We start from the raw sequence: 12459 nt of genomic DNA, 5'->3' as shown, positions 1-12459 counted from the left end.
GACCTTTATCGAGTGTTGCAGTGCCAGGGATTAAAACTGCTTACATCACAAAATTTATTCTTTACTGATGTGGTCGCTACATGATAGTCTAAGCTAGGTTTATTGTTTACTGATGTGTTCGCAACATGATAGGCTAAGCTAGGATTATTATTTCTAGGGATCTAGATTTTTTTTTTCATTCTAAAAGGTCCATGTTACATAATTTTCTTTCACCATATGATGGTTTTTATTTAAGTATCCACTACTGTGTGTAGATATTCTGAGCATCTAAATGTCACTTACACACATCGCACATGTACAGCTAGCATATGATAATGTCATAAACAGTTACAAATGCATGCATTAAACACTGTGACAAATAACATCATTTTGTCAGATGATGATTTGATGGATGGAGTATACAGAAATCTCCAAGTACGTGTTTTCCCTGATAGAAAATTACCCAGATGTAAATATGTATCATAATCGCGCGTATGTTCAGTGTAGTACGACAGTAATTTACATACTGGTAAACTATTGAGATTTTGAAGCTTGGACGTGTAGCTAAGGGCATAGATCAAGTCGAAGGACTTTCATATTTATAGATGCGAAAATTAATACTGTCCATATCTTGTTTGCTTTTGGTAACAGATAAGGGATTGTAAACTGAACTTTCCAGTTTTAAGCACTTAACTCAAATGCTGATAAGGAGTTGGGCGTGATGCTAAGTATGGAAACAGCAAGCGAAAACACGATGAAGGTGAGGTGTATTATTTTAACATGTTAAAAACGCAGTCTGAGATTGAATTACTTGTAAGTAAATTATTTCATATTTTATCATTTATTTTTATAGATCATTTTCGTATGTTAAATATATATTTCAAGAAAATTATAGTGTGTCTATATGAAAATGATGGACATGGTACATCGGGAGAGAATTCCCGGTTTGGTATTTTGAAATTTGTTTTATATTCATTTTTGCATGATCCTTGATTTTTCTTAGTTACTCTATATTTGACTTTGAGGAATATAGCATAGCTGCATTTTTTTTACCCTGTTACTAAAAATATACTTGAATACACTCCTAAGGACGGGTTATTCTCTGAAACAACGAATTCGTTTTAGACACCCATTCAGGTGCAGGTAAATAAATGGTATGCCCTTCAGATTTTAGCTATATTACAGAACTCCGACATTCCGCGATGGGGTTTTCATTTTCAGTCCTATTTGTGTGCATGTACGTATGTGTATCTGATTGCATGAAACTTCGACACTCAATTTTTTCTTCTTCACTAAAACAGTTTGACGACTAAACAAAAATCGATGAAATTTTGAGAGTGGTCTCAGCATGACAAACTTTGCTGACAGAGACTGCTGTTTAGCGGCCTCTGCAAGCTCTTGAAATACATATGTATTAGGTATCAATTTTGTCGCCTTTGAAACAAACGATTTCTTTTTTATCTTGGATGATATATTCAATTCTTCGAAGGTTATCTACAAGTTTTTGAAATACAGGGAATGTAGAGTTTTTTTTCCTAGGGAGAAACGTGGGGAATAAACAGAGTAGAATACCGAACACGCCCGCTGGTTTCAGGTCAATCGGATTAAAATCAAAACTGCACTACGTACCTATTTTATATGTGAGCTAGTGGAGGTTTGGTTTTAATCAGACTGACTTTAGGTTGCTTTGTTAAGTGCTTTTTCTCTAATGATAATTCAAATATTCTAGACTCATGAATTTTATCAATTTACAATTATATATACAAATCGTAGATGATAAGATTTTAAAATGAAAATAACGGTGTAACTCTGAAAATGCCTTCTAGACAAGTGGACTTTTCCAACCAAAATCATACAGACATGCAGTTGTAGCGGAAAAATTCTACGTAATGTAGTCATATAAGCGAAATGTACTTGTTTGCGTTGCTCTTGTCAATGTAGGCGTTCTGAAGGTAGATAAATTTTATCCCCGGGGTATATGTACACTGTGGCAGGACATTATACATTGTACAGAAGGTATGTAAATCTATAGACATTCTATTTGCAGATTGTTTTTTACATATACCGAGGATAGCAGTTTAGTGGGGGGGTGGGGGGGGGACACTCTTGGATAAACATAAGTGTATGCATATAGTAAACTTTTACTAGTACCAAATATTGATGAAACCCTATTAATGTTAAGTTATAGCAAACACACATGCATGTACATCCGTCTGTAGAGAATAACAGTATCCTACTTTTTTGTGAGAAGTATTATAGAATATATTTAAGTAGAAGGAAATACCCTAAGGAACAACGACCCGATGGCATTTCTATGATGAGGTTAAACAAGTTGTAACCATATACCATGAAACTCATACATGTACAATGGATTGTTACTTTTTAATGCTTAACTTTTATCTAATGTGATGCTACCTAGCTACATCTACGTCACTGGTAGTCATAATTTTAGCCATACAGCTACGTGTACGGCAGTGGAAATTATACAGCTACGTGTACGGCAGTGATAGTTGTACAGCTACACGTACATTTACGGCAGTGGTGGCTCATCTTTCTCTGATATTGACAAAGACCGATTTTGCATTTAGCTTCTGTGTTGATAAATTAAGCAAATGTTACTACTATGCACAGAACGGATGTGTTAATCAATGTATTTTTATGTATGTGCCGCAAAAGACCTCTGGCGGAAGTTTGCCTCTCTACTCGTTTTTCAGAAGCGTTGATACGGTACTTAAGATTTCCCCCTTAACCAGCACTTCTATTTAGACATAAAATTAAAACATAAGTTTTTCGTGTTTGCAGAAGTATACACGGGATATATTCCTTATTACCTTTAAAATCAAATAGATGATTTCTGCAAATTCATGTTACAATTTATTTCAAGGAATTTATATATCATTTACAGATATATAATATATATCTTAAAGATGTACTAAATTCTTCAGTATTCAATACTTATTGGGGGGGGGGGGGGGGGCTGTAACAAGAATTGCCGTAACATATAGTGTATATAGATATTTTATACTTTCGTAAACGTATCGTCAGACTGGAATAGTAGTAATACAAATACAGATTTTCGATCCATAAAACCCCCAATCTTTTTTCAAGAATTAATTCTTATGTAATACAAAATTTGGTGTCAAATGAAAGTTAAGTAACATACACAGTGATTCACCAAAAAAAGTTTCAAAATTGACAAGACATATAAGAATTATCTGTTATAGAGATTAACATTGATATCCATGAGAAAAACACATTTCAGGCATATAAAGTCAATTGGAATATAATTTCCAAAGAAAGCTCGTGATGAAAAGATTCACCTTACCATCTCTTTAAATTAGAGAGAGATATCTCTTAGCTTGAGATATATCTCTTTCACTTAGAGAGATATCTCTTTTACTTTGAGAGATATGATATCTCTTTAAGATAAAGATCTCTCTCTTTAAGTTAAAGAGTTTCACTCTAAGAGATATCTTTATAATACTTTGAATAAAATATATCCCTTAAAACCAAAAACAATATCTCTTTCCGAGTTCAAGAGAGATACCTCTCTTAATTTTTAAAAATAATTCTTAAATGCACACGGAATGCTCCCCAAAGCGGAAGCGCGTCAAAATTGTGTTACATTGCAGATGTCAATCGGATCACGCGTTCGTCTTTCCGTAACGATATCTCTCAAATTAAAGAGATATCTCTCAAAGTTAAAAGAGATAGCTCTCAAAGTTAAAGAGATGTCTCTCAAAGTTAAAGAAATATTTCTCAAAGTTAAAGAGATATCTCTGAAACTAAGAGAGATATCTTACGAAAGCCGGATAGGCTCATTTAAAAAAGTGGAAAAAAATCTAACTCGTTATAACGAGTTAGTATCTCATTATAACGAGTTAATTATCTCGCTATAAGGAGTTAGTATCTCGTTATAACGAATTAGTATCTCGTTATAACGAGTTAGTTATCTTGTTATAACGAGATAATTATCTCGTTTTAACGAATTAGTTATCTCGTTATAACGACTTAATTATCTCGTTATAACGAGTTACTTATCTCGTTATAACGAATTAATCATCTCGTTATAACGAGTTAGTTATCTCGTTATAACGAATTAATCATCTCGTTATAACGAGTTAGTTATCTCGTTATAACGAGTTAATCATCTCGTTATAACGAATTAGTTATCTCGTTATAACGACTTAATTATCTCGTTATTACGAGTTAGTATCTCGTTATAACGAGTTAGTATCTCGTATCTCGTTATAACGAGTTAATCATCTCGTTATAACGATATGATTAACTGATTATAACGAATTAATTATCTCGTTATAACGAATTGGCTATCTCGTTATAACGAGATAGCTAAATCGTTAAAATGATATATCTTACGAAAACGTTGTAAGACCTTCTCTTATTCCCGAAATAAAAGATTAGTTTGAAAAAAAGCTGTAGCAATGATACATGTACTTAAACAAATAAACAAAATGTTTTCTTAATTTAGAAATTTCCAAGATAAAAAAAAAAAAAACACACATCAACTTCGTAAGTGTTTGTAAAAATGCATATCTTATAAAATAAATCATCAAAGTATATCAATTTGCAGATGTTTGTAAGTTTATATATCTTACCGGTAATATTTGAGTATTTTTCGTGATATTTAACAAGAGAAATAAATCCAAGCTGCTGTTAGCTTGGTCAGCCCGTATTTACATTTTAACTTATTGGTGGATTGGCATTGTGTACAGGCTCGTAGCCCCCCCCCCCCCCCCCCCCCTTTTTTTCAAAGTAAGGGAGAGGACAATGTTATGAGAAGTTTACTTCACATTTATCTATAATTCTTTTCAAGCAAATAATAATAATAAATAAATAAAAATCCACAAAAATTTAAAATCTAAATAAACCCAACCTTCAAAATCCTGAAGGGGTTGTAAGGAAAAACACGCACACACATACAAATTAAACGACGGTTTTTACTCAAAACTCAAACTTCACTATCTTAAATCGCAAACGGTCGGGGGGGGGGGGGGGGGGTAGCAAGTGTTCGGCCTCCTCTACACGGGTTCAGTTCATAGGGGTCAAATGCTGTCTGACGAGTTACAGTGCATACCAGTTGTGAGGACGTTCTTTATATACTACTTTTGACTACGGAATTACTCCGATTGCCAGATCAAGATATGGGCTTACCGCGGGGTGCGACTGTCAACGCTCGCTACCTTCACTTGTTCAAACTTACATCCTTAACACTCGACACTACTTTGAAAAGAGGGGGAGGGGGTTAACCCAATATATTTTACTTTGAATTGTAAAGATATTTTTTTAAATGTAAAACATAACGGGAAATGTACGCTGTCAAACACGAGGCCAATGGGCCTCATCGCTCACCTGAGCGATCTTGGCCCTGCTGTTGTTCAAGGTCATTAGGTCAAACAACAAAGTATATCAAGGTCTATATACAAAATATAAAAGTCCTAGCTTAAATACATGTAGTACAAACGAGTTGTAATGATTTTTTCTACATATATCAGCATATAAAACTTTGATAACCTATTGTGACCCCATCCTAACACCGGGGACCATGGTTTAAACAATCTTGAATATATTCTATGTAAGGAAGCTTTCATGTAAATTACCACTTTTCTGACCCAGTGGCTCTTGAGAAGATTGTTCAAAGTTTTCCCTATACGTCTGAATGTAAACTTTGATCTCCTATTGTGGTCCCACCCTAACCCCGAGGAACATAACTTGAACAATTTAGAATCTACTCTTTATCAGGGAACTTTCAAGTTTTCAACTTTTATGACGCAGTGGTTCTTAAAAAGAATATTTCTAAAGATTATCCCTATATATTCGCATGTAAAACTTTGATTCCCTATTGCGACCCCACCCTACCTCTGGGGGCCTTAATTTGAGTAAACTTGAATCTGCACTATGTCAGAAAGCTTTCATTTAGATTTAATTTTTCTGGCCAACTGGTTTTTGAGAGATTTTCAAATTCATTCAATTTTGTATTATCGTGATTACTTCCCCTTTAAGGGGCCTGTCCCTTCATTAGAACAAACTTGAAATCCCTCTACCCAAGGATGCTTTGTGCCAAGTTTGAATGAAATTGGCCTAGCAGTTCTGGAGAGGAAGTTGAATACTGACAGACAGACGAAGAGACAGACGCCGGACAAAAAGTGATCAGAAAAACTAGGTAAGTAGAGCTTTCAGCTCAAGTGAGCTAAAAAGGGAGAAGCTCTCTAGCTCTACGTGCTTGCATCAGTAGTATAAATATATCTATATTTTTAATAAAATCATCTGCTTCTAGGCCGACTGATTTGTTGCTCAAATATCGAGTTATCTCGAAGATGTTGTCAAACCATTGTGGTATATTAAAACAATAAAATCTAAATTTATTCATGACAATGGAAAATAAGTATTTTTGTTGAATAGAAAAAAATATATCGTCACCTATTCATTTGTTTGCAGCTAGAAATAAACATGTTCTTGTCATCTTCACGACGAATAAAATTGTTACGTAATACATGTAGTCATCATAAGATAATCGTGTGTAAGCCAGATATTTAGTAAATTCAATTATGCGTATTTTAATAATTCATTATTGATTTGGAAAGAACAGGCCCATAACATTTCCATATTCCCTAACTCATTATAACAAGATAATTAACTCGTTATAACGAGATACTAATTCGTTATAACGAGATAATTAACTCGTTATAACGAGATACTAACTCGTTATAACGAGATAATTAACTCGTTATAACGAGTTAACTATCTCGTTATAACGAGATAATTAACTCGTTATAACGACTTAAGATATTTTTTACTCTTTCAAAATGAGCCTAGGCGGCTTTCGTAGATATCTCTCTAATTCAGAGAGATGTCTCTTACTTTAACGAAATATCTCTTAAAGTTAAGATATATATCTCTTAACCTTAAAATATATATATCGCTTTAAAGTAAGAGATACCCTCTTTAAATTAGAGAGATATCTCAAAGTTAAAGAGATGTCTCTTTTTCGAATAAATATTTAAACGGGTTACCATACAACTGAGTCACAATCACATTTAAAATACTTTATATCTAAAATATGCTAACCTACTGAGCTACTCAACTAGGCAAAGTTACATGTATCTTAAATATTGCCGATATTTAAATTGTCATCCATGTTTTAAAAGAAGTCAGTCTTTATGACGATGTAGAAATACCTCATTAAGACTTGGCTCTCAAGGTCCGGTTTCAAAGTTAAATCTAGGTCTAGATCAATGGAAAAGATTTCTTAACAGCTCGTGTTCTGATTTTAAAAATGAATGTTGTGAAGAGATGTCTCGATTTACCAAGTCACAGTGCAGTTTTTATCTATATTACCCCATTCAACAAATAAAAAAAAAACCCATTTCATAGCGTGATGGAATACCACAGAAAATAAGGACATATTATCATATTTCACATTTTTGACATTTCCGATTAAGTAAGCTCCGAATACCTACATTTAAGGCACGCTGTTTATACATTTATTCCGCATAAATTGTATAAGATATCTTATAAAGGTTCTAAAATATCTCCTAAAGTTTTTGAGATATCTTATATCCTTTAAAAGATATCTCATAAAAGATATGAGATATTTCATATTGTTTTTCTTTATAAGATAGCTCATTAATATATGAGATATCTTATATAGTATATACGTATAAGATAAGACATCTCATAAACTTTATAAGATATATCATAAACTTTATAATATATACCTCGCATGTATTAACGTTTTTGATATAAGATATCTCATATACTTTATAAGATATATCATAACTTATAAAAGAAAGTTTATAAGATCGCTTATATATTTTATAAAATATTTTTAAAAACATATATGCTATATGAAATATCTCATAAACTTTATAAGATATCTTATATATTTTATAAAATATCTCATAAATGAATTTTATAAGATATCTTTTAAACTTTATAAAGTATCATATGAATTAACTTTAATAAGATATCTTATAATAAAAACATATTAGATATCTTGTATGTATTACAAGATATCTCATATTAAAAATAGAAGATATCTCATAAATTATGTAAGATATCTTTATAGAGGAATTGAATATAAATATGCAATGCCATATCCATTGCATAACATTGTAGAATGCTTTCGTGACAAATGTTTAAATCGTGAATGAAAATGTGTAGACGGTCAGGCATGTCTAACTAAGATTGATGGACGATATAAAAAAAAAAGATTGAACAAACTCTTGACAAGTCGTTAATTTGGAACGTTACCGCTAGCATGGAGGTAGGTTATTTATTGAACTTATAAATGAATATTTGAAATCGTAAAAAAAACAAAACAAAGCTCGTAAATTTACATGCTTGTTAATTTATCAAACAAGCAAATTAGATGCGTTTGTTTTATAAATTAACAATATTCAATTGTTTTGACATATTTTCCTGGGTAAGGATTGCGACTACTAATACACACAGAATAACGAGAACATATGTTCATCCTTTTCTGAATCTTCAAGTTCACGTTATTCTGAGATGTTACATAAAATCCATAAAAGCATATAAATCTTATTTTCTTAGTCATAATCACTCCTCGATTTAAAACGCGAATTGTAGGCCTACAACGTTTCCTGTTTGTTTATTTGCTAAACGTGGGGAGGAAAAACCGGATCTTGTCACAGTATTAAACCTCAGCAATTCTTCGATTACTAAACCAGTTTGGGTTTACTCTCTGTTTCTTATTTTATTTCATAAGAAAGGGATGGATCCAGAAAATGTCCATATAAGGGCGTTGCGCCACTGTAGACTGCTATATTAAAGAATCCAAAACAATTCTTGTCAATGTACCAGTGGCGGATCTAGGGGGGATTATGGGTTTTGATTTTTTTTATTTAAAAAAAGAAGAAAAAGACCATTCTTTGCCATTTTGGGGTCTTCACTCCCCCCCCCCCTTAGTTGGCGAAAAAGGTACAAACTTGAGTCGCATCCACCCCCACATTTTGAAAAATTTCTGGATACTCCACTGTGATCTAATTTTATTTGTTATGAAAATATAATGAAACGCGCACCCCAATCACAAAGTGAAATATTGTATAAAGTTTACTTACTTTTATGACTGTATATTATGCACAGTAAAAATATATTTCATGTTTACAAGCTTCTATTACCCAACTCTCTGCTCACCGTAGCTCTTTTTTCCTGTCATCTGAACGAAAACATAAGAGTGACTGAGACTGAATTTTCGGATGGCGCCGGTATGATACTGTGTATCATATCTTATGGCCTTATTTTTTCGCCATTTTTTACTCTGGGTTTGTTTTGATGCTTTTTAATTTGTCATCTTATAGCAGGTAGCATTATTTTGTATACTTGTAATTTTCAGGTTTTTAAAATCATAATTGGTTTAGATTGATAGTTTTAATTGGTTTATATAGCTCACATTTTGGGGGAAATCAGACTTTGAGTCATTTAGATTTGCAGGTACTTGGTAGAATTATATTATTATATCCCCCCGAATCTTCTGTTGAAGATTTCTTTCGTTACTTGTAAAGTTGGGAAAAATATCTTTTAAATCTGTTTGATTCATGTATAGTGAACAGCTGAGGTAAAAAGAACAATTTAAACCATTCGCTGACCCAAAGTAGGTGTGTACCATTATGCAGCCCATTTAATCTGAATAGATTATCAAAAAAAAAATGTTTCGCACAGTAGAACATTTTGATATGGGGTAGATTATATTCCTAACGTGTTAACGTGGAGGTCAAGGGGAGTGGAGAGGGACGTGCTAGGGAGAAGGGTAAGAGATGGGGAGTTGTATCTCTTGTGACCTTTCCGACAGAAATTCTGAGTTGGCGAGCATGGGGGAGGGTGTTATTACGTATTCAGCTTTCCAAAAACGTTTTTACATAGGTACCTGCCTTTCCATGCTTACGCTGCAAATATTGCATTAATAATGAATTTTTAATCAAATTTGTTCTGATTGATCACATTTGTAGGTACAGATGTAGTAGAACAATACATTGCCCATTCATTCACCTTACAATTAATCTAACCGTTTTAATGTTCTTAGTGACATATTCCTACTGAGACTTGCTCAATGAAAACGCTGCGAAAAATAGTCAATGAGTTCATGAATAAATGATTATAAGAGTCTAATCTTTGCAGAAAGTACTAGTATAACATGGCCTGCTGAAATTATGACCCGGGGAATAGAGTAAACATCTATTTAAACATTCTCGAGACCGACCTTTAAACGAGAGATTTCCGTTGTGCAAAATATTTTAGAATGTAATACACCCACTATATAGGTGACTCTCTGTGTTCTGGGCGTAGTCGTGTCAGGTGAGTGTCCTTCTGGGATTGTTCTTCATTTCATGGAGTCTAGGTAGGTGTGCACTGGCGGAGATTATAGCTCTCTAATGATCTGCATTGCTCCTGTATTAAACTAATACTTTTAAATGCATTCATACAACACCTGTACATTCCTAAGATGTCAAATCAATTTTGCGGCATCGGAGACTAAGGTGTGTTATCAATGATAGCAGTGTGTCCTATCAGTGACATACAAAAGGACTTTCAAATTTTACAAATTTATCGGTTGAAAATTAATAAAGGTCATTATAATCACTTATTTTTATATCCCACTTCTTTCAGGCCCAATCTCCATTAGACCATGTCGGGAATTATCCGCGCACTGAGGCGTGCAGCGGGACGGTTGACATTTAGACGTAAGAAAAAACGTCGACCAAAACGTTCCCCTGAGCCATACGCAACAGAAGACTTAGTGGATACAAACGCACATTCAAATATTGTTGTAAAACGGGACACAGAAGAAGAAATTGATCATTCAATTTTGGTAGACGTGCATAGGAACACAACAGACGCAATTGACGTCAAAAATTCCGTTGACGTAACCGACAATAGCATGGACGATAAAAGAAAACTAGTCCAGAAGAAAACATCCGAGGACACATCATCGTTATCAATGGATTCTGATGAAGAGAGGTCTCCAAATGATAAAGGCTCAAAATGGAAATTTCGAAAGAAAGTGAAAGAAAAGATTCTTCAGAAGCAGTTTGATGAATGTGAGCCTGAGGTATGTGTAGATATGCTGAGAACCCCTACAGTGAAGGCTTTCACAGCCCTCAAAAAGAAACTAAAGAAAACAGATAAAGCGTGGACTCAAGGCTTCCTTGATGGCGGAGGCCTCGATGTCTTGCTTGATGCTGTCGACATTATCGGTGGCCGACGAGTTACGGAATTGTCCGAAGCCTTGAAGGTCTTGGAGTGTGTCTCTTGTGTTACCAAACTAGTCAATTCTAAGATGGGAATGACGTTCTTGGTTCAGCATGGCAGTTACACCAAAAAACTAATTAAGGGTAAGTGGTGCTGTTGAAGTTGTATAGCTGTTTATGATATATCGAAACTACACAATAACACTTACTTTAAATTTGAGTAAATCACTCTAGCAGAGTAATAAGACAATCAAAATGTTTCCAATAGAAACAGAAAATGGTACTGGCTTTGCAAGACACCACTTGTATAAATACCTTAAAATAGGGTATTTGAAACATAAGCAAACGCGTCTCAGGTATCTAACAACAACCAATTAATCATGAGCCACAATATATTGACATGACTAGGTCTAAATACGTAATTATATTCTACCACGGTTATTGCAAAGATCAAAGGAATGCCGCGGTCATTATTCTGCGATATACCTTCATAACTGATACTAGGAGTAATCGCACTTGCGCTTCATATTTTCTAATACAACAATAAAGTCGATAACTGATAATTAGATTTTATAATCATAAAATTCAATCAATATATATTGTAAAACAAATTCATAAATGACTGTAGAATGTTTGTCATTCAGTATATATCAATCATCTGCATTCCGAGATCGTTACGTATGTATGTCGATGCACAGACAAGTTTTCTTGGACTTTGTATTCAAAGCAGTTGTTATAATCCGTCAATATGAAACTAAATACTTGAACTGTTCTTTTTGAAATAGATCTAGAATACCCCTACCACCTCACCTAATCTGTTTTGGATACTGTCATGACGTCACAGTGACCTAATTCGTAGCTATATAGGAAATGATCGACTGTATACTTCTGAGCCGTAGCAGAAAAGAAATAAAGTTCTTGATTTCATGTATATAGCAGAATAACATTCTTGTTCTCGAAATGTTGTCTGAAATATAAAAGCCTCCGCTTGTGTGTTTTTAAACGACGTTTCTCGACATCGGAGGCTATTCTGCAACACACACGACAAAGCGATCGTTATTTCTTACAATACTTGATTTAAAACCCCGCGCTTGCTGCAAACTCGGAAATCACAATTATAAATAATATTGCATAGAGGAAGGACTTTTTAAATGCATGTTTGAATTGTTGTGCACATGAATTGAATGAACGATATCTTTCATGAATTTAAGAACAATTTTTAGATAACTGCGTGTATTTAGTTATGCCATAT

The 12459-nt window shown here is 33.7% G+C and overlaps 1 protein-coding gene across 7 annotated transcripts in view; it reads left to right on the top strand.

Moving 5' to 3' along the window:
* Positions 1–371: 371 nt before the first annotated feature.
* Positions 372–12459, top strand: part of LOC125678990 (inverted formin-2-like) — a 37646-nt gene continuing 25558 nt past the window's right edge. The window contains exons 1-2 of one of the 7 annotated variants that reach the window (XM_056154677.1): positions 372–739; positions 10627–11351. In XM_056154677.1, the coding sequence (XP_056010652.1) occupies positions 10646–11351 (706 nt within the window). In that variant the 5' untranslated portion in view covers positions 372–739; positions 10627–10645. Of the gene's footprint in view, positions 793–6022; positions 6161–6780; positions 8264–10243; positions 10497–10626; positions 11352–12459 lie in introns of those variants that run through there. The other 6 variants (XM_056154678.1, XM_056154681.1, XM_056154679.1 and 3 more) reach the window with 6 other exon arrangements.

The sequence above is a fragment of the Ostrea edulis genome, chromosome 2 (genome assembly GCF_947568905.1).
Source record: "Ostrea edulis chromosome 2, xbOstEdul1.1, whole genome shotgun sequence".
Taxonomy (NCBI): domain Eukaryota; kingdom Metazoa; phylum Mollusca; class Bivalvia; order Ostreida; family Ostreidae; genus Ostrea; species Ostrea edulis.
The sequence above is the reverse complement of the archived record's forward strand: the minus strand, read 5'-3'. Positions and strand labels throughout refer to the sequence as shown.